The sequence below is a fragment of the Carcharhinus amblyrhynchos genome, chromosome 10, assembly GCF_965287045.1.
Source record: "Carcharhinus amblyrhynchos chromosome 10, sCarAmb.v2.hapA, whole genome shotgun sequence".
NCBI classification, from domain to species: Eukaryota; Metazoa; Chordata; class Chondrichthyes; order Carcharhiniformes; family Carcharhinidae; genus Carcharhinus; species Carcharhinus amblyrhynchos.
In genome coordinates this window covers 96,622,634-96,645,725 of record NC_137333.1, presented here as the reverse complement: position 1 = coordinate 96,645,725, position 23,092 = coordinate 96,622,634, and the positions used below count along the sequence as shown (strand labels likewise).

Below are 23,092 nucleotides of genomic sequence, written 5' to 3'. Positions count from 1 at the left end.
GGAGAGTGAGTGTTAATGCTATTAGACTGGTGCTTTGCTTTTGGGGGTGCAGGAAGGCTGCAGAAACACACTGAGGGGAAACATCAGAGCTTTAATTAATGACAAATGAAATCTTTCCTCCTTGTGCCACAAGACCCTTCATCATCCTGAAGATATCCATGAAAATCCAGTGTTAATGGGGTATTGCTTTGTATTTAGGGAGAGACTTGTCACTCCAGTTATCCCAGAATCTGTTCAGCTGTGGTGACCGAGCCGCAAGAGAGTTGGTTATTTTGTTTGAAACCAGAATGAAGAGTGTGCCCCAGACGCAATAACCGTCTCAATGTATCCCTCTCCTGTCGCTATTCATGTTTGTTGTAATCGGAAGGGCAGTGTCTTTCTTACCCCACTAGAGGGAGATCAGTGACTGTCGAAGATCTGATAAAAGATCATTGAACTGAAACAGTGACCTGGGTTCTCTCAAAAACATTCTATGTGTCGAATTTGCGGGAAAACTGGAGTAATTCACGGTGGGTTTTTTTCGTTGGGAGTTTGCACTAGAATCTCCCACACTCTGTGCACTGCAGAGGCCACCAGTGTGAATCTCATTAGATTTTACACTGGAGAGGCTGAAATCGGCGGGCCTCTGCGTATGTGGGGGATACCAGACCATCCACCCCGCCCTCTCCAGCAGACCCTGTCCCCGGCTGATCAACGCCCCCAGCCCACCCTGATTGCTGGCCTCTGTCCAGCCCCGACTGGATCCCAATGCAGAGTGGCAGCGGTACCCTGCCCACCCCCACTGATTGCCCCTAGGCTCCATCCCTTGGCACTGTCCCATGCCCCGTGGGCAGTGTCAGTGTGCCCCCTGGGTATGGGCACTTTGCTCCTTGGGCAGTGTCGGGGGCACAGGCTGGCACTGCCAGGATGCCCATGCCCAGGGGGCACCATCCCTCTTCTGCCTGACCCCTTGGGGAGGGAGGCCGATTGCCCCTCCTTCACTTCAGTGGGGTCAGGCTGCTAGCTCCCTGAAAGTGGGGAGCTTCTGTGAACCCAGCTGGGGCAAAACACTCTGGCGAGGTGGGAGATGCTAGCAGGCCTGGAGAATTCAGTGCTAGGCCTATTTAAATAGTATGTAAAATATATAGTTAAATACTAGTCCTGCCTCCCAGCCGATTTCTGCACAGGTGTCGCTGGAAATCCGGGCCTGGGAGACTCAAGTGTGGTGCGAACGCTGGCTGGAATCCTGTGAATTAGCCAATACATGATTCTCCCGTCCCGCTGCACTAAACAATTAGCACAACGGGGATGGGAGAAATCGCCCCCGGTATCTCTTCGCTGTCTTCCACTTGACCTGCTGAGTGTTTCCCGGCACTTCTTGTTTTCATAACCTTGAGAGGTTACAGGTTAGGTTACAGGGTCCTGATTGTCAGGGCAGCCACTCCATACTGTGCACCTCTATTGAGCAAAGTGTTGCTGTGGCAAGGAGTGCTTCATGTCAGACTTGGGCTCTCAACGGCTGATCTCTGGGTGGTCGTACCTGGCAGATGCGCTGGGGTGACCTCCCCCCTCCCCTCCTCTCCCCCCTCCCCTCCTCTCCCCCCTCCCCTCCTCTCCCCCCTCCCCTCCTCTCCCCCCTCCCCTCCTCTCCCCCCTCCCCTCCTCTCCCCCCTCCCCTCCTCTCCCCCCTCCCCTCCTCTCCCCCCTCCCCTCCTCTCCCCCCTCCCCTCCTCTCCCCCCTCCCCTCCTCTCCCCCCTCCCCTCCTCTCCCCCCTCCCCTCCTCTCCCCCCTCCCCTCCTCTCCCCCCTCCCCTCCTCTCCCCCCTCCCCTCCTCTCCCCCCTCCCCTCCTCTCCACCCTCCACCCTCCACCCTCCACCCTCCACCCTCCCCTCCCCTCCCCTCCCCCCTCCACCCTCCACCCTCCCCTCCCCCCTCCACCCTCCACCCTCCCCTCCCCTCCACCCTCCCCTCCCCTCCACCCTCCCCTCCCCTCCACCCTCCCCTCCAGATGACCCCCACCTGAGGACAGCATGGGAATTGCCCAGGAGTTCACCGTTTTGTTCAATGACCTTTTATCAGAGCTCCGACAGTCACTGCTCTCCCTCCAGTGGTGTGAGAAAGACACTCTTCTTTCGATTACAACAAACATGAATAGCGACAGGAGAGGGAGACATTGAGACGGTAATTGCGTCTGGGGCACGCTATTCAGTCTGGTTTCAAGTGAAATTGCCAACTCGCTGCCCAGCCACACTGCTGAGCAGCTTCTGAGATTGCTGGAGTGGCAGGTTTTCTCATGGACAATTACTCAGGAAAAGTTAAAAGAATTGAAATCACTTACGTTAAAGTTAAAGATTATTTATTAGTCAAAAGTAAGGCTCACGTTAATACTGCAGTGAGTTTCCTGTGAAATTCTCCTTGTCACCACATTCTGTTTGGGTTAATGCACCTAACCCGCACGTCTTTCAGACTGGGAGGAAACCAGAGCACCCGGAGGAAATCCATGCAGACTTGGGGTGAATGTGCGAACTCCACACAGTCACTGACCCAAGCTGGGAATCGAACCCATGCCGCCCCGTTCTAACTTCTGGGTAACTATATTACTTCCTCTCCCCAACTAACACCACACCCTTCTGACTCCCTCCCTTTTGACCCCTCCCCACTCCCTGGCGCAGTGAGGCAGCAGTGTGTCACCATGCCGCCCCGTTCTAACTTCTGGGTAACTATATTACTTCCTCTCCCCAACTAACACCACACCCTTCTGACTCCCTCCCTTTTGACCCCTCCCCACTCTGACTTTCCTCCTGACCCTGAACACCTACCCCCTGACTGTCCTCCTACCCTCCTTCCCTCCCTCTGAATACCCTCCTAACACCCCTCCTCCCTTTGACTACCCTTCTGACTCTCCCAACTCTTAGACTATCCTCTTGATCCCCTCCCCCTGACCATCTGACTATCCTCTTATTCTCTGCCTATCCATGTGAGCCCACAACTAAACATTTGGGGATCGTCTCTAAGGTGGAGAGGCAGTTTCAGGAATATATCCATCAGTTAGACAGCTCCTGGAACAGTTTTGTGTATCGGGTACAATTATGCAATAGAGCCTGTCTCCTTTTTTCTTGGGATGGCAAAGTTCACATTTGCATAGAGTGACGTTCGGAAAAAAACAGAGCAACTAACCTGCTCAAATATTAGAGATTGCCTCTCAATTTAAGTGGAATTACACTTGTCTGACAGTTCATCGCGCTGCGTTCCTATTTTGCTGTTTTACTTCATTGCTGCATCAGAATCCTCTCATTCTGTACCTCATGGGAGCACAGTCATTAGAAGGGCATCAGTAGCATAGTGGTAAAGTTACTGGACTAATACTCCAGGGATATGAATACAAGTCCCACTATGACATCTGGGGTGATTTAAATATGATTAATGAATCTGGGACAAATTGCCATTCTCATTGATAATGATCATGAAACTACTGGACTGTTGCTAAAAACCTATCGTTTCACTCATGTCCTTCAGGCAAAGAAATCCACAAGAGTGATTGACTCTTATCTGCCCTCTGAAATGGCCCAGCACGCCACTCAGCTCAAGGGCAATAAGTGCCAGCGACATTCACATGAATGGTCACTTCTTGGCCTCTTGACTAAGATCAAGCAGTGGGTCAAGCTGAAGATCTCCCATCCTTTGCCTACACTTCCCGCTACCTCAGAAAAGCAGCCAGCGTAATTAAGGACCCCATGCACCCCGAACACACACACTTCCACCTTCTTCCGTCGGGAAAAAGCCTGAGGTTACTTGCTGACTGACTCAAGAACAGCTTCTTCCCTGCTGGTGTCAGATAGTTGAATGGGCCTACCTCTCTCTGAGCTGATCTTGCCTTACACCCTAACTATGACTGTAACACTACACTTTGCACTCTCTCCTGTCCTTCTCTATGAACTGTATGCTTTGTCTGCATAATGCACAGCAAACAATACTTTTCACTGTATACAAATACATGTGACAATAATAAATCAGATCAAATCTTGGGTACCTTCAACATTCAAACCAAATTGCCTCAGCAATAATGGCTGTGGTAATTGGTTCATGGCATTTAGAGAGTGAATAACAATTAGGAGCACATCAGCAAAGATAGGCTCATCCCTCCAACCTGTTCTGCTATTCAATTAAATCATTGCTAATCTGTACCTGAGCTGCCTTTACCCACCTTTAATCCTGAACCATTGGTTTCCTCGCCGAACAAAATGCTCAGTTTCTAAGTTTTCACTTAATCTGGCCTCAGCAGCAATTTGGGGAGAGACCTCCACCAGGTTTTATGAGGAAGAACGTCACCCCTGAGTGCCCAAGCTCAGGTTTTAAGGTTGTCTTTCTGTGTTCTGGGTACCTACACCAGAGGAGATTGTATCTTTCTACGCATTCTGTTTGACCCTGTGGCCATCCTCAGCAGTTCAGTTTGATTGCCCATTCACCTTCTGTGCTGGGGGAATTGCTAAGATGTAGCCAGCCTTGGTAATTTAACCTGTTTAGCCTGGTGATATTTTGGTTATGGCTGTTTTTCTCAGAGTTCTGTAACCTATGTTCTTTCCTCATCTTGCAGGGTCTTAGGTTTGAAGTGGTGCCATCTTGGTTTAGGGAGACACTTGACAAGTCTTCTTTTAAGATGCCGTACGATTATGCAATGGAGACAGCAAAGGAAAAAGCCCTGGAAGTGGCAAAGAGGATGCACCTGGTATGCAATAGAAATCCGATTAAGTTATGTATCGAACAGTCCTGTTTTTACTCCATCGATTGACCAGTGTAATTGTTTTGGTTTGCAATGGGGCCCTGAATGTTTTTTCATTGGGGAGTGAACATCCGAATGCTTCGAAATAAATGTTTTAGCACATCTACCAACGTCGAAGAGAGAAAAATTTCAGACAAAGCTGTTGTTAAACACTGATTCAGAGTGTTTGTCCCACTCTAGGTGTCACATTTTAAGAAGGATGTGAGGGCATTGATTTCAAAGAATGGTTCTGAGCTGAAAGACTTTAGTTACAAGGACAAATTGGTGAGGCTGTGATAGTTCTCTTTAGAGGAAAGAGGATTGATTGAGAAGAGATTTGATCAAGGTGCTCAAAGTCATGAGGGGTCTGGTCAGAGTGAATAGAGAGAAAGTGTTCCCATTGGCGGAAGCATTGAGAACTGGAGCTCACTGTTTTATAAATGAATGGTAAAAGGAACAACACAGGCATGAGGAGAAATGATTGCATGCAGCAATTGATTAGGAAATAGAATGCACGGCCTGAGGGTGTAGTGGGTGCAGACTTAATCGTGGCTTCCAAGAGGTATTGGATCATTTACCGAAGAGAAAATATTTACATAATTACATCGGGAAAGTTAGGGGAATGGGGCTAGCAGAGGAACTCTGATAGAAACCCACACAGACATGCACAGAATGACCTCCTTCTGTGTCACACAGAAACATAAAAAATAGGAACAGGAGTAGAATACTCTGCTATTCAAAAACGCCAAGTTACAGAGCTAAAGAAAAACAAGCATAAGGTCATGAAAAACAATGATAAGTAATGCATCAATTCATTATTAATAGTTATATATATTTTATATCCAAATGAAGTAAATATAAATTTTATTGTGTTGCCTGATTGAGTGAATACTGTAAAATAAAGAGTTACACTGTTTTGTCGTTCAGTGGATAGCACTGCTCCCTCAGCACTAGGGACCTGGGTTCAATTCCTGGCTTGGGTCACTGTCTGTGCCGAGTCTGCGCACTCTCCCCGTGTTTGTGTAGGTTTTCTCTTACAGTCCGAAAGACGCGCAGGTTATGGGCGTTGGCCGTGCTAAATCCTCCCTTGGTGTACCCAAACAGGTGCTGGAGTGTGGCGACTAGGGGATTGTCACAATAACTGCATTGCAGTGTTAATGTAAGCCTACTTGTGATGAATAAATAAACTTTACTCACTTATGACAGAATTATAAAATGGTCTATATTTATATTACTCGGCTTTGCCACATATTCGATATGTCCTGCACAAGCTATAACAGCAAGCATGATCACCATCCCTTAAAGTAGCTTCACCGAATTGTACAATTCGAAATAGTTGAGAGCCACAATCAACAGAGTATAAGCATCAGGAAACTGAAACTAACAATTACAAGATGAATCGATTGAAGCACTCTTTTGCTGCCTGTAACTTCCAATTTTTTTTTTATTTTCACTTAGCTAATTCTAGTGTGTGTAAATGCACTGTCGTAAAAAGATGGAGATAGAGTGTCATCATTGGCTCTAATCAGTAAAGCTCCCTCAAGATGTGCTGGTTAGATTACAGTTGGCATCTGCTTTTAGATCCTGACCTTGGGGGACTGTGTGGAGTTTGCATGTTCTCCCCATGTCTGCCTGGATTTCCTCTGGGTGCCGTCCTTTCCTCCCACAGTCCAAAGATGTGCAGGTTAGGCGGATTAGATATTGTGTGCGGTTATGAGGATAGTGTGGGGAGTAGGCCTGGGTAAAGATGCTCTTTTAGAGAGTCAGTGCAGATTTGATGGACTGAATGGCCTCCTTCTGCACTGTAGGAGTTCTGTAATTAAAAATAATCTGCTTAGAAATCTATTGTTTGAGCCTCTAGGTTGCTGTTCAGTAAACATGGAAGCACAGAAGATAGGAGCAGAAGGCGGCCATTTGGCCCTTCGAGCCTGCTGCACCATTCATTGTGATCGTGGCTGATCATCCAATCTAATAGCCTAATCCTGCTTTTTCCCCCATAATCTTTGATCCCATTCACCCCAAGTGCTATACCCAGCAGTCAAAAACATTCAATGTTTTGACGTCAGCTACTTCCTGTGGTAATGAATTCCACAGGCTCACCACTCTTTGTGTGAAGAAATGTCTTTTCACCTCCATTCTAAATGGTCTACCTTAAACCCTCATACTGTGACCCCTGGTTCTGGACACCCCCACCATCAAGAATATCATAGAATCCCTACCTTGCAGAAGGAGACCATTCAGCCCATCAAGTCTGCACTTACCACAATCCCATCCAGGCCCTATTCCCATAATCCCACATATTTACACTGCTAATCCCCTGACAATAGAGTCAATTTAGCGTGGCTAATCAACCCAACCCGCACATCTTTGGACTATGGGAGCAAACCGGAGCACCCAGTGGAAACCCATGCAGATACAGGAAGAATGCGCAAACTTCACACAGACAGTGAGCCAAGGCTGGAATTGAACCTGGGTCCCTGGTGATGTGAGGCAGCAGTGCTAACCACTCTGCCACCACACCACCCTCCTCCCTGCATTACTCTGTCTAGAATTTTATACATCTCCACCCCCCATTCATCTGAACTCCAATCCTAATCTAGTCGATCTCTCCTCATACATCAGTCCTGCCATCCCCAGAACAGCCTGGTAAACCTTTGCTGCACTGAAGGAGACATGCGTTCCACTTCATAAACTACCTTTATTTCTTTGATCTAACTCCAAACAATTCTCCAGCAACACCCGATGCCATCTGTAGCCCCTTTATACATAGTGACTTCTATTGAAAAATTAACATCAAATTAGGACTTAAGTGGAAAGTCTTTTAACCCATTCCTAACATCTATCACTAAACAGTAACAAAAAGGCAAAATTTAATATGTCTCGTCAGCGCAAAAAAATCTCCAGTACAAATTCAAAGCTTTATCCATCAGCTCATGTTACCTTTAAATGCTGCAATGAAAAAACAGTTGGCACGGTTTTTGTTTTGTCAAGTACTATTTACTTACGAAAGTTAGAAAGTGTAGTTTAACCTTGATATCCTATCTGGGGGTGAAAAAAAAGTTATAAAAATTTTGAACTTTCTTTTTCCAACAGAAACATTTCAAGACTCCAGATGTCGTCATTGGAGCAGACACTATTGTGGTGAGCACAAATACTGTGGAACTTGCAGAAAAATCTCCTGATGTGTCAGCTTCATCCTTGCATTGAATTTTAAAGTTATTGGATGTCTGCCCTGACCCTAACTATGACTGTAACACTACATTCTGCACTCTTTATTTTCCTCCTCCGTGTACAGTATGCTTTGTCTGTGTAGCGTGCAAGAAACAATAGTTTTCACTGTATACTAATACATATGACAATAATAAATTAAATTTAAAAGATGCATTAAAGACAATCACCAGCACCCCTCCCTATTAGTTTCAAGGAATTGCTGCATTTGTATTACTAAAATTAATTAAACTCGCTATGATAAGTAGGAATCCTTTAAATGCCAAGATTCACGTTCCTTCAATGCCACTCAAACTGTCTATCCTAAAAAGGGAACAGTTCAAATGGTGAGACAAATGGTTACAACAGGATATAGATAGGTTGGTGCATTGGGCAGATAGGTGGCAGATGGAATTTAATCCTGACAAATGCGAGGTGATGCATTTTGGAAGGAATAATGTAGAGAGGAGCTATGTGATTAAAGGTAGACAAATTAGGAGTATAGAAACACAGAGGGACCTGGGAGTGCAGGTTCACAAATCCTTGAAGGTTGTGACACAAGTGGAGAATGTTGTCAGGAAGGCTTATGGAATGCTAGCCTTTATAGGAAGAGGTATAGAGTTTAAAAGCTGCCGTCTAATGCTTCAGTTGTATAGAACGTTGGTTAGACCGCATTTGGAGTACTGCGTCCAGTTCTGGTCACCTTACTACCGGAAGGACGTGGAGGCTCTGGAAAGGGTGCAGAGGAGGTTTACCAGGATGTTGCCTGGCATGGAGGGGTTGGGTTACGAGGAAAGGTTGGAGAAACTGGGACTTTTCTCTTTGGAAAGACGGAGATTGAGGGGCGACATGATAGAGGTATATAAGATACTGAAGGGAATAGACAGGGTCAATAGTGAGAGACTGCTCCCTAGATTGGTTACGAATACAAGAGGACATGATTTAAGGGTGAGGGGGGAGAGGTATAATTTGGATATGAGAGGAAGGTTCTTTACGCAGAGAGTAGTGGGGGTATGGAACGCGCTACCGAGTGGGGTGGTGGAGGCGGGAACGTTGGACTCGTTTAAGGTTCAGTTAGATAGGCACATGAGTGAAACGAGGATGGAGGGTTATGGTAGGGGTTATTGAATAAGGGTTAGAACCTCGGGAGACACCGGAAAGGCAGGCTTGTGATTAACGTTTTTGTCTTTTCACTCCGCAGGTGGAGGTCCACCTCGTTGTCAAACGAGGGGCATGCACACGGTGGGTCGTGCGTAGGCTGCTCCTGGAGGTTCCGGGAGTGGCCTAGTACTTCGTGTCGGTGTGTGTGCTTGATCCTGGACCGGTAGACGGGCGCCGCAACAGCTCGGTGACTAGCACTGCTAGCTGTGCAGATACATGGATTTGGGCCTGTGTCTGTGGGAGTTTGTGCATTCTCCCTGTGGTTGCGTGGGTTTCCTCCGGGCACTCCGGTTTCCTCCCACACCCCAAAGATGTGCTCTTAGGCTGATTGGTTTTACCAAATTGACACTATTCTCCCCTGAATCTGGCTAAGTCAGGGGTTCTATTTGTAGATACGCAGGGTAGAATAGGTGTAGGGTGATGCGGCGGTGCGGGCTTGTTGGGCCGAAGGGCCTGTTTCCCGTGCTGGGTTGTTCTTTGTTCTTGTTCTTGAGACTTCATCCCTGCAAATAGGAATCATAAAATACTACAGTGCAGAAGAGGCCCTTTGGCCCATCAAGTCTGCATGAAGTGCCCTGACCTATCCACCTAATCTCACTTGCTAGCATTTGGCCCATAGCCTGAAATGTTATGGCGTGCCAGGTACTCATCCAGGGACTTTTTAAAGGATGTGAAGCATCCCACTTCCACCACCCTTCCAGGTAGTGTATTCCAGACCATCACCATAAGAACATAAGAAATAGGAGCAGGAGTAGACCATCCAGCCCTTCGAGCCTGCCCCGCCATTCAATAAGATCATGGCTGATCTGTCGTGTCTCAGTTCCACATTCCCGCCCTCTCCCCATAACCCTTAATCCCCTCGCTTATCAAAAACCCATCAACCCGCGTCTTAAAAATATTTAGCAAGGCAGCCTCCACCACCTCAACGGGCAGAGAATTCCAGAGATTCACCACCCTTTGAGTGAAGAAGTTCCTCCTCAACTCAGTTCTAAACCGCCCCCCCTTTATCTTGAGGCTGTGCCCCCTAGTCCTACTATCCTTTCTGAGCGGGAAGAGCCTCTCCACCTCTATCCTATCCATCCCATTCATCATCTTATACGCCTCAATGAGATCTCTCCTTATTCTTCTAAACTTTAACGAGTACAAGCCTAGTTTCTTCAGCCTCTCATAGCTCAACCCCCTCAACTCCGGTATCAGCCTAGTAAACCTCCTCTGCAGTCCCTCCAAGGCCAAAATATCCTTGCGTAAGTGCGGCAACCAAAACTGCACACACTACTCCAGCTGCGGCCTCACCAATGCCCTATACAGCTGCAGCAAGACCTCCCTACTTTTATATTCAATCCCCCTCGCTATGAAGGCCAGCATCCCATTCACCTTCCTGACCACCTGCTGCACCTGCAGGCTGGGTTTTTGCGACTTGTGCACAAGGACCCCGAGGTCCCTCTGCACCGTCGCCTGCTGCAGTTTTTCGCCCCGTAAGTAATAGTCCTTCCTACCATTATTCCTGCCAAAGTGGACCACCTCGCACTTGCCAACATTAAATTCCATTTGTCATTTCCTGGCCCATTCGCCCAGCCTGTCTAGATCCTTCTGCAGACTCTCCACACCCTCCGCGCAATTTGCCGTTCCACCAATCTTGGTATCATCAGCAAATTTCGACACCATACACTCGGTTCCCTCCTCCAGATCATCCAAATAAATGGTAAATAGCTGAGGCCCCAGCACCGACCCCTGGGGCACTCCACTAGTCACCAACCGCCAATCCGGGAAATTGCTTGATAGAGCAGACGCAGCACGGTTTCGTTAAGGGGAAGTCGTGTCTGACAAATTTATTGGAGTTCTATGAGGATGTATCTAGGGCGGTGGATAGAGGAGAGCCGGTGGATGTGGTCTTTCTTGATTTTCAGAAGGTGTTTGACAAGGTACCTCACAAGAGGTTATTGCAGAACGTAAGGGGGCATGGAGTTGGGGATAGGGTGTTAGCGTGGATAGAGGATTGGTTGTCAAATAGGAGGCAGAGAGTGGGGGTTAATGGGTGCTATTCGGATCACCACCCTCTGAGTAAAAAGGTTTTTCCTCAAATCCCCCCCTAACTTTAACTTGCGTCCCCTCGTAACTGACCCTTCAACTTCGAGGAACAGCTGCTTCCTATCCACCCTGTCCATGCCTCTCATAATCTTGTACACCTCAATCAAGCCACCCCTCAGTCTCCCCTGCTCCAGAGAAAACAACTCAAGCCTATCTCTTCATAACTTAAATGTTCCATCCCAGGGAGCATCCTGGTAAATCACCTCTGCATCTCCTCCAATGCGTTCATGTCCTTCCTATAATGTGACAACTAGAACTGCACACAGTATTCCAGCAACCTGTTCCTCAAAGATTTTGGATCTTGATTGTTTTTTTCTGTTTCTTTCTGAATATGCTCCCTCTCTGTTATTCTGATCTTTGTATTTTGCAATTCTAAACTGGTGCCCTGAACTTTCATTTTATTGTGCTTTGAGTTTTAACTTATGGTTCTTCCCATTTTTCAGAAAATGTAAAGCAAGCTGGGTTGAATTCTCAAAAGTATTAATCTTTCAGAATAAATATTTTAAAAATGTAACAGCTGAAGCAAATGAACCAGCTCAAAAGCAAAGTGTTAATGTGCCAGTAGTTTGCAGTCACAGTGCAAGTTTAATTTTTTTTGAAAGGAATAACAAACAGCAAGTGTTGCAAACTATCTCCCTGGTGTGGAGTTGCTGGCGTTGGACTGGGGTAGACAGAGTAAGCGGCCTCGCAACACCAGGTTAAAGTTCAACAGGTTTATTTGGTAGCCCAAGCTTTCGGAGCGTTGCCCCTTCCCGGAGCTGGAGACAATTCACACCTCTTTAACCTGTGCCTAAGCCTCCCTCCACTCACATCATCTGCACCTGAAAAGACTTGATTACCTGTTAAGACTCGCATTTAAACCATTATCTCGTAATTGAGTTTGTGTAAGAAAACTCATCTGATGAAGGAGCAGTGCTCCGAAAGCTCGTGCTATCAAATAAACCTGTTGGACTTTAACCTGGTGTTGTGAGACAACTTACTGAAACTATCTCCTGATTGATTACTGTTCAATAGGCAGCATTGAAACTAAGCCAAGTATGAAGAACAAGAAAGCCAAAACTGGAAAGCCGAAATCAAAACGGAAAGTTCACGGCAGCTTCATTTACATTGTCGAAGGGTAATGTTTCCAGCGTATACTCTTCTTCATGGAGTCTTAGTCGGACATGAATTGACAGAAAACCAAAGGACGTGAAATTGTAGAAGGGAAAACATGGTCAATTAGGAGATTAGTAAGGGACGAGATGAGGTGCGGGCAGTGCTAGAGCATGGGTAGCTTAAGGCATGGGGTGCCAATGATGGGATGCTCAAAAAGTCAGTGTTAGAGGAAAGGTGGGAAGGGATGAGACTGTGAATGGATTTAATTGTGAAGATGAAAATTCTGAACTTGGAAATGCGAGGCAATATTTGTCAACCAAGACAAGGGTTATAGAAGCTTAATACATTCTAGGATACAGATAGCAAAGTTTGGTCTTGGTACTCAAAAATTGAGTGTAAACTCCTCTTTGGAGGTAAATGATAAGCGAGCTGTTTTGTAGATAATCTCTAGGCTGATTGGAGGAAATGTGGATAAATATTTGAAGAAATGGTGGATAAGTATTTGAGAAGTTGCAAAAAATGGGGTTATCTGTAAGAGTGCAGGCCAAAGTGATTTTGGATTCTCTTGCCCCAAACTAAATCTCCAAAGCTCTGCAGTCCTACATAGCTGTAGAGATAGTAAACAGTGTTTTCCACCTTGCAAGCTTTTATTTTGGAAACAGCTGTAAATTTTGACTTAAAATTTCTATGTTTCTATGAAACAGCAGTAAATTTTGACCTAAGATTTTGTCATATTGATATAAAAAAACATTTTTTTAATTCTTGAGCTATGATACAAGCCTGGCTAGCTCAGTCGATAGAGCATGAGGTGCTTAATGTCAGGATCGTGGGTTCACGCCCCACGTTGAATACCATTGGGGCAGCACAGTGGTTTGCATTGCTGCCCCACAACACCAGGGACCCAGGTTTGATTCCCGACTTGGGGCCACTGCCTACGCAGAGTCTGCATGTTCTCCCCATATCCACGTTGGTTTCCATAGGGTGCTCCGGTTTCTTCCCACAGTCTAGAGATGTACAGTAAGGTGGTCAGGGAAAGTAGTTAGGGTAAATGCATGGGGTTATGGGGATAGGCCTGGGTGGGATTGTGATTGGTGCAGACTTGATGGGCCAAACGCCCTCATTTTGCACGTTATGATTCTACTAGAACTATTTTTATTCAACTAAAATATTGCTGGCATACGCATCATAATCATTTTCTGTTTTGAAAAGTTGTTTTGCCTGAAACTTGCTGAATCCTGATTTTTTTTATTGGTGTAATGATTTGAAAACGAGTAGCTTGACTCGTCAGAATATTGATTCTAATTTTTGAGTATCAGCAAGCTCCCTAATCTCATGTTGAGCAATTCATGCTGTCCTTGACTATTATACACAGATATATGCACTTGTCCTCATTTAAAGTCAAACCAAATAGACAATATATGCACTTGTAAACGGGGGTCATTGGGTAGCGTTTGGACTGATTGATCTTCCCACACATTGCTGCCCCCCCACTCCCTTTTCCACACTCCAGTCCAAAGTTTTAGTATTCTTAGTTATTGTGCAAATAGTTCTCGTAAAGTTATCGAAGATTTGGCGACACAGTGGTTAGCACGGCTGCCTCACAGTGCCAGGGACCCGGGTTTGATTCCTGGCTTGGGCCACTGTTTATGTGGAGACTGCACGTTCTTCCCATGTCTGCGTGGGTTTTCTCCGGGTGCTCCGGTTTCCTCCCACAGTCTGAAAGATGGGCTGGTTAGGTGCATTGCCCCGAACAGGCGACAGACGGAGTGTGGTGACTGGGGGATTTTCACAATAACTTCATTGCAGCGTTAATGTGAGCCTGACTAGTAAATAAACAAAAGTTGAAGTTTATTTATTGGTCACAAGTAAGGCTTACGTTAACACTGCAATCAACCTTTGATTGAGTGATATGAAGTCTTCCGTGGAGACTAATTTTCACTTTATTAGATGTGTTTATGATTTTTTTTCCCTCCTTTTCAGTCTATTGATGGTGACATTCTCGAGAAGCCTGTAGATAAAGAAGCTGCACACGATATGCTGTCAAGGTTTGTACTACTTCTTTACTGTACTTGCCAGTATTAGATAAATATCCGTGAATGTGAAGACTTAACGAATACCTCACAGAGACTTAATGGATACGAATTGATAGCAAGACAAAGGAGGTGAAATTGGGGAGGTGGGTACTGAAAAACAAGGTCAGATAGGCCATTTGATGAGATGAGGTGTCAGGCTTTGGGTGGAGAATGCCAGAGCCTGGGCAGCTTAAGCGTGACTGCCAATGAAGAGATGTCCAAAGGTCAGTCTCTGGTGTTTAGCGCGCTCAGAGTTGGTACAAACCCTCATTGGGATTCCCCCAGCCACCATGCCCAGACGTAGTAAGCATTCAGACATTCTTGGTCTGTTCCAAGCCGGGTTCTCCCAGCTCCCGGAATTCATCAACTCTCGGGCACAGCAGGAGCCTGGCAAGAATCACTACTCGTACAGGTATGATGGCCTCGCCAAGGGACATTGGAAGCCCCTGGGTAGTCAGGGACATGGCTGGACAATGCCCATCTGACAGTGCCACACGGAACCCTGGTAGTGCCAGATGGGCATTGCCAAAGTGCTGGGGCAATGCCAAAGGGGTGGAGCCTGATGTGGTTCCGAGGGGGTCACAAAGTGGGTAGAGCATGAAGAGAGAACCACTTGGGAGGGCCCCGATGCTGGCAATGTGTGTTGGGGAGGAGGTTGGGGAACATGCCTCAGTGAGGTGGGGGGGGGGGGGGGGGGCGGTAGTGGAGACTTCAGTGTCCGGGGGGAAGGGGCAGGGAGTTTTTTCACTTTGAGATCGAGGTGCCCTTTAACAACAGTGCTTGATCACCATGGAACTGGGCTTCCTGGCGTTTTTAGGCCCTGCCCCTCTCAGAACTAGTGGAAAATTCACCCATCTCCCAAAAGATTATTAAGCGTATTGAGATTGCGTTGGACATGCCAGCACCAATTACCCCAGTTGTCTCAGCCAAAATGACACTTGGTCATAGAATCCCTACAGTGCAGAAGGAGGCCATTCGGCCCATCGAGTCTGCACTGACACAATCCCACCCAGGCCCTATTCCTGTAACCCCACATATTTACCCTGCTAATCCCCTGACACTAAAGGGCAATTTAGCATGGCTAATCAATCTAATCCAGTGGGAGGAAACCGGTGCACCTGGAGGAAATCCATGCGGACACAGGGAGAATGTGCAGATTCTGCACAGACAGTGACCCGAGGCCAGAATTGAATCCGGGCCCCTGACGCTGAGGGGCAGCAGTGCTAACCACTGTGTCATTATGCCGTCCCGGTCGTTTTCTAGGAAAATTCCATCTGACCTGTCAGGTTTGTCCAGCAGCTGAAATATTTTGCTTTTGTGATCATTTTTAAGCACTGCTTGCGTCTGCAGCTATTGCCAGGTTGTAATGTTTCGTGTATTTTCTATTCTTTAGATTAAGCAGTCGTGAGCATAGCGTCTACACAGGGGTTGCAATTGTCCAATGCAGCTGCAAAAATGGTGATGTATCTGTATGTTTACCACAGAATTGCCCACCTTACTATTTCTTTTGCTGTTTGTTCCTTTTTAATTAGGCTTTGAGAATGGTGTTTTTCAGTATGTGCTGTGAATGGCCATTGCATTCATGCTGTTTAATTTCCAGTTGTTCAATAAGTGATTGTAAGCAAATTAAAAAGACTGTTCCATGACTTCAAACCTGTTCTACTATTCAGTTAGATAATGGTTGTTCCTTAGCTCACCTCCATTTACCTGCCACTGTTCAACACCCTTAATGTATTTAGCTAACAACAGTGGTTATCTCTGCTATCTCACAGCACCGAGGACCCAGATTTGATTCCCGGCTTGGGTGACTTGTGGAGTTCATGCATTCTCCCTGTGTTTGCATGGGTTTCCTCCGGGTGCTCCGGTTTCCTCACACAGTCCAAGAGATGTGCTAGTTGGGTGCATTGAATCATAGAATTTCTACAATACGGAAGGAGAACTGTTGGCCCATCAGGCCTGCACCCACAACAATCCCACCCTATCCCCCATAACCCCACATTTACTCTGTTCATCCCCCCGAAACTAGGGTCAATTTAGCTGGCCAATCAACCCGCCCCTCTTTGGCCACGCTAACTTTTCCTTCAGTGTACCTGTACAAGCATTGGAGTGCGCCGACTAGGGGATTTTCACAGTAACTTCATTGCAATGTTAATGTAAGCCTCCTTGTGACTAATAAATAAACTTGAAACTCAGTCTGTTCGTCTCAGTCACTGATGTATCTGTGGCCTTTTGGGAAGTGAATTAGCCAAGTTCTAATTTTATGGTTATAGAGCCTAGAGGTTTACAGCATTGGAAATAGGCCCTTTGACCTAACTTTTCCATGCCGCCCAGTTTTTAGCATTAAGCTAGTCCCAATTGCCCATGTTTAGTCCATATCCCTCTATACCAGTCTTACTCAAGTAACAGTCTTTTTAATTTGCTTTTTAAAAGACAACATTGTACCTGCCTCTACCACTACCTCTGGCTGTTCGTTCCAGACACTCACCACTCTGTGAAAAAAAATGCCCTTCTGAACCCTTTTGCATCTCTCCCCTCTCACCTTAAACCTATGGCCTCTAGTTTTAGATTCCTCAACCGTTGGGAAAAGATGTTGACTTTCCGCCTCATCGCTGCTCCTCATTATTGTATAGACTCCTATAAGACCAACCCTAAGTCTCCTATGATCCAGGAAAAAAAAAGTTCCAGTCTATCCAGCCTCTCTTTATAACTCAAACCATTTAGTCCCAGTAACATTCCAGTAAATCTTCTCTGCGCTCCTCCTAGTTTAAAAAATCATTTCTATAATAAGATGACCAGAACCGCACAGGGTATTCCAAATGTGGCCATACCAGTGTCTTGTACAGCTTCAACAAGAAGCCCCAACTCCTGTATTCAAGGTTCAGATCCCTTTTCCCTTTTAATCCACACTCCCCCACGCCCCCCCCCACACCCCACTCATCCCCAAGAAAATTATTAATATTAGGGGAGGCCATGGCCTAGTGGTATTATCGCTGGATTATTAATCCAGAAACTGAGCTAATGTTCTAGGGCCTGGGTATGAGTCCTGCCATAATGGAATTTGAATTTAATGAAAAGAAATCTGGAATTAAGAATCTACTGGTGACCATTAAGCCAATGTTGAATTTCAGAAAAACCCATCTGGTTCACTAATGTTGTTTTGGGAAGGAAATCTGCCATCCTTACCCGGCCTGGCCTACGTGTGACTCCAGAACCACAGCAGTGTGGTTGACTCTCAACTGCCCATTACATGACCGAGCAAGCCACTTAGTTGCAAGAAGGCAGCTTACCACCACCACCTCGAGGGCAACTAAGGATGGACAATAAATGCTGGCCAGCCAGCGATGCCCGTGTCCCATGAATGGATACAAAGAAAACTGTGCCTGGCTTTTAATTTTAAAGGTCTTGATTAGATCAGACTTTAACCTCTTAAAGCCAAGGAAATGCATGTTGCATGTAAATAATTTGTCTTTGTAATTTAACCTGGCCATTAGCTTTCTAGTGGGATTCTTCCAAAAAATTTCTATGTGCTGAATTTGTGTGAAAACTGGAGCAAACCCTGCTTTTTTTTCAGCGAGATTTTCAGAATGAATCTCCAACACTCTGAGCACTGCAGGGTGCACTAGCATGAATCATGCTAAAATTCAGTGGGTAGGGCCTATTCCCACTGAGTGGCCAGCAACATAGCACTGAGCAGGCCACCGTGCATGCGCCGACCTATCAGCACCGAGATTGGTGCACGTGCGGTAGCCCCGTACTGCCAGCCTCCAGATTGCTGGGCAGTTCGATCACTAACCAGCCCCGCGACTCCGCATCTCTGGCCGTGCGACCCCGTCCCCCTCCCACTCCCTGATCGTCGGCCTCCTGGACCAAATCTGATCCCACCCCTCCCCCCAGCAGCCCTCTCAAACTGAAGGCCACTGCTGCATTGCCCTTTTAGATGACATTATTTACCTGCGTATGAGCTTTCAGTCACTCGCGCGCACAGACACACTTAAATCCCTTGGTAGATCACATCACCCTTCTCCATGTTGAGCTCCACATGCTGTGAGTTTTCGCCACTCGCTTACCCTGCTGAGGCACCTTTGTAACGTTCTTTTCCCATTCTCGGAATTTGTCGCCAGGGCAAAGGATTTTACTAGTCTGGACAGCACCATTAATTAGTTAGCTCAACAAGATATTTAATATGTTGAGTTGTTACTGAAAGATCAACGTGTTAAGAAATAAAATAATAGGTCACAAACTACTGAATGCAATGGCCTGTTTCATCTCAAGGGTATTCAAGAGGGGCTGGATATAGTACTTGGAATGAATGGGATCTAAGGTTAAAGGGAAAAAGCATGATTAGGCTGTCGAGTTGGATGATCAGCTACGATCCTGTTGAATGTCTGAGCACTCTCGAAGGGCCAAACGGCTTCCTCCTGCTCCTATCTTCTATGTTTCTGAAGTAAGGTTTATTATTTAGTCACAAGTAAGGCTTACATTAACAATGCAGTGAAGTTACTGTGAAATTCCCCTAGTTGCCACACTCTGCTGCCTATTTGGGTCAATGCGCCTAACCAGCCCATCTTTCAGACTGTGGAAGGAAACTGGAGCACCTGGAGGAAACCCAAGCAGTCCGGGGAGAATGTGCAGACTCCACACAGACATTGATCCAAGCTGGGAATCAAACCTGTTTCCCTGGCGCTGTGAGGCAGCAGTGCTAACCACCGTGCCACCGCTATGTTTTACTTCTGTGTTTTACTTTACATAGTGATTTTATGTGATGTGAATATATTTTATGCCCTTATTGAGAGAACTGAGCTATTATTCACTGAAGTCAGTGTTGACTTTTTGGCACTGCAAGTGTGATGAATGTATTAATATAACACTTAACCTCAAGTGCAAGAGATAAAGAAACTGAAAAATGCAAATCAACATTATTGTTCCAGATGACCATTTGGAGACCGATGTTGTTCTTTTTCATGAAGAAACAAAAGTAAAGTTTTCAGATCTATCTGAAGAACTTCTCTGGGAATACATACACAGCGGTGAGCCAATGTATGTGCAGATGCATTCCTGTACCCATAGATAAGGTTTGGAGTAAGATATTGCAAAGAGTTCTCCGTTTTAGAACACAAAAGGGTCTCTTTGCCCTTGTTCCAGTTAGCAATGTTGTAGAATCTACCATGGCTGTTTTTTTTAAGAGATGAAACCAAAAGAGAAAATGCTGGAAAATCGCAGCAGGTCTGGCAGCATCTGTAAGGATAGAAAAGAGTTGACGTTTTGCGTCCAGATGACCCTTTGTCAAAGCTAAAAGGCATAGAAAGTGGGAGATATTTATACTGTAGGATGAGGGAAGGAAAGATGAAATGAAAGTGGGAGATATTTACACTGCAGGGTGAGGAAATGAAAGTTGAAATCTTCATTCCCTCACCCTGCAATATAAATATCCCCCACTTGCTATGCCTTTAGCTTTGACAAAGAGTAACCTGGACTCGAAACATCAACTCTCCTCTCCTTACAGATGCTGCCAGACCTGCTGCAATTTTCCAGCATTTTCTCTTTTAGTTTTAGATTCCAGCATCCGCGGTAATTTGCTTTTATCTGTTAAGATATGAGTGGTGACGGTTACAACTCTCAGAAAAATTCTTTCCTACCAATCCCTTCAGCCAGCCAAACAAAACTCCAGTTTATATCAAGTTCAAAATAGCACACACAACCTTTCACATCCTCAGGATATTCCAAAGCGTTTTCACCAGTAAAGTCCTGTTGATGTTTGTGGTGATTGTTGTTGTGGAGGAAACATTGCCACCATGAACATCATTGTGCTAGTCAGATGTACAGAGATACATACGAATTAGGCCTCTTGGCCCTTCGATCCTGCTTTGCCATTCAATGCGAACTTGGAACTGCCTCTGATTGTAACCTCAACTCCACATTCATGCCTACCCCTGAAAACATTTCGCCCCCTTGCTTATCAGGAACCTATCTCCTTATGTCTTAAAGATATTCAAAGACTCTGCATGGGATTTTCCGGCTGCGCTCGCCCCCAAGACCGGAAACTCCCACCCGAGTCAACGGACCTTTGCTTGGTCAGTGTCCCACGCATCACAATTCCCATGCCAGGCAGAGCGGGAAAATCCCGCCCTCTGTTTCCACTGCTTTTTGAGGATGCATGTTCCGAAGACTCGTAATCTTCTAAGAGAAAGAAGTTCTCATTTCATCAAATAATCTGTTTGGGGATGTTTATCCGCCAGGATACCTCAGAGAGTCCCCTCAGCTGTCTTTAAGTCATGGGTAGATAGGTTTCTGATAGACAAGGGAATTAAGGGTTATGGGGAGAAAGCGGGAAAGTGGAACTGATCCACTTCAGATCAGCCATGATCTTGTTGAGTGGCAGGGCAGGCTCGAAGGGCTAGATGGCCTGCTCCTGCTCCTATTCCTTATGCTCTTATGTTCTTATATCCTCCAGACGGTGCCATGGAACCTTTTGTATCACACTGAGAGTCAGATGAGGCCTCAGTTTAACAAAAGACAGTTCTTCTAACTGTGCAGCATTCTCTCAGTATTGCATTGGCATGTCAGTCGAGATATTGTGCTCAAGTCTTTGGGGATATTGAACCCACAGTGGTTGATACAGTGTTGGCATATTGGTTAGCACTGCTGCCTCACAGCGCCAGGGATCCACGTTCGATTCCAGGCTTAGGTCACTGTCTGTGTGGAGTTAGCACATTCTCCCCATGTCTGTGTGGGTTTATTCTGGATGCTCTGATTTCCTCCCACAGTCCAAAAGATGTGCTGGTTAGGTGCATTGGCCATGCTAAATTCTCCTTCAGTTCCCTAACAGGCACTGGAGTGTGGATTTTCACAGTAACTTCATTGCAGTATTAATTTAAGCCTACTTGTGGCATTAATAAATAAATTAAAAAATAAATTTTTGATGTAGAGTGACACTGAGCCATGGCTAATACAGAAGAGCTGTCTTTTGTTAAACTGAGGCCACATCTGGCTCTCCTGGGCGATACAAAAGGTTCCATGGCATTATCTGGAAGAAGAGTGGGAGAGTTCTGTGAGAATGTGGAGGCTTTGGAGAGGCTACAGAGAAGATTTACCAGGATGTTGCCTGGTATGGAGGGCATTAGCTGTGAGGAGAGGTTGGAGAAATTTGGTTTGTTCTCTCTGGAACAATGGAGGGTGAGGGGCGACCTGATAGAAGCCTACAAGATTGTAAGAGACATGGATAGAGTGGATAGTCAGACGCTTTTTTCCAGGGTGGAAGAGTCAATTATTAGGGGGCACAGGTTTAAGGGGCAAGGTTTAAAGGAGATGTACAAGGCAGATTTTTTACACAGAGGGTGGTGGGTGCCTGGAACTCAGGTAGTGGAAATGGATAGATTCAGGTAGTGAATTTTCAGGGGCATCTTGACAAATACATGAATAGGATGGAAATAGAGGGATATGGCCCCTGGAAGAGTAGGGGGTTTTAGTTAAGTCGGGCAGCATGATCAGTGCAGGCTTGGAGGGCTGAAGGACCTGTTCCTGTGCTGTAATTTTTTTTGTTCTTTGTTCTTTGCATCCTGGCAGATAAACATTCCCAAACAGATTATTTGCTGAGATGAGGATTTTTTTCTCTTAAAGGGTTGCGAGTCTTCGAAAAATGTGTTCTCCATTACATTGTGAACAAAAGTTTATCCTTAAGTGGCCTTAAGTGTGTGACGTTCTCGTAAGTCTCGTAAGTGCAGAGCCTCATGTGATGGGATTGCCAGTTTGGGAACTTAGCTGATGTTTAGTGCGCATGATATGCAGCCCACTCAACCTTCTGTACTGACAAAACCATTCCATGAAATTTAAACTATTGTATGCAAAGATATACTTCTTCTCTGAAACATTCCATCATGTTTTATGTAAGTTTTTTTGAGATTAGAAAAGATTGGTGATTTGAGTCAAAATGAAGCAAATCTTTTGTTTTGAATTGGTTGCCAGCCCATCAACTTGGTTGCTTGCTCTGAGTGCCCCTCCTTAAACATTGCTGCTTCTTCAAGCCTTTTTTTTAGATCTTCATATACCCATTTCTAATCAAGCTTGTAGTCACCCCTCCTAATATTACCTTCTTTGCTGGCCATTGTTTTGCCTGATTATGACCATGTAGAATAATGAGATATTTGCTACATTACCCATGCTTTATTAATACTTTTGAGATAGTTCTCTCACTGCCATGGATAACTGTAGGTATGAATGTATGTTGTACCTTAATTATTACCTTTGTATTACCTTAAAAATATCTGAATTTGACCAGCTATTATGTTATATTTTATGAACATGATGTACCTGTTGACATTGTGAAACCGGAGCATTATTGATTGGAACAAGTGATTTTTGTTCAGTAGCATGCACGCCAGGCCAGGTCAGTTAGTTAGCTGTTAATCAGTGATATTTGTATCCAGAATTTCTGTGCGATGTTTGCACTGAATTTACAGCAAAGCCATTTGAGTGATGTCATGTATGTTGCTGTGAAGTTAGGAAGTCTTTTGAGTACTTTGTGTGTAATGATGTAGGACAGAGATTAGATACTGTGTGTAATGAAGTAAGTGAGAGGTTAATTGCATTGTGTATAAAAAAAGACTGAAGTTGAATGCACTGATAACTTGTGTACTAAAGTTTGTGCAGTAGAGATTGATATTTCTGTGGCAGCTTGGTAGCTTGTAGAGCAGCATGGCAGCAGAGTGGTTAGCACTGCTGCCTCAACGCCA

The 23,092-nt window shown here is 45.6% G+C and overlaps 1 protein-coding gene across 1 annotated transcript in view; it reads left to right on the top strand.

Moving 5' to 3' along the window:
* The first annotated feature begins 4,581 nt into the window (after nucleotides 1-4,581).
* Nucleotides 4,582-23,092, top strand: part of asmtl (acetylserotonin O-methyltransferase-like) — a 43,353-nt gene continuing 24,842 nt past the window's right edge. Inside the window, exons 1-5 of the mRNA XM_080197649.1 lie at nucleotides 4,582-4,707; nucleotides 7,834-7,881; nucleotides 14,272-14,336; nucleotides 15,757-15,821; nucleotides 19,292-19,400. Coding sequence (XP_080053775.1) covers nucleotides 4,639-4,707; nucleotides 7,834-7,881; nucleotides 14,272-14,336; nucleotides 15,757-15,821; nucleotides 19,292-19,400 — 356 coding nt within the window. The 5' untranslated portion in view covers nucleotides 4,582-4,638. The remainder of the gene's footprint in view (nucleotides 4,708-7,833; nucleotides 7,882-14,271; nucleotides 14,337-15,756; nucleotides 15,822-19,291; nucleotides 19,401-23,092) is intronic.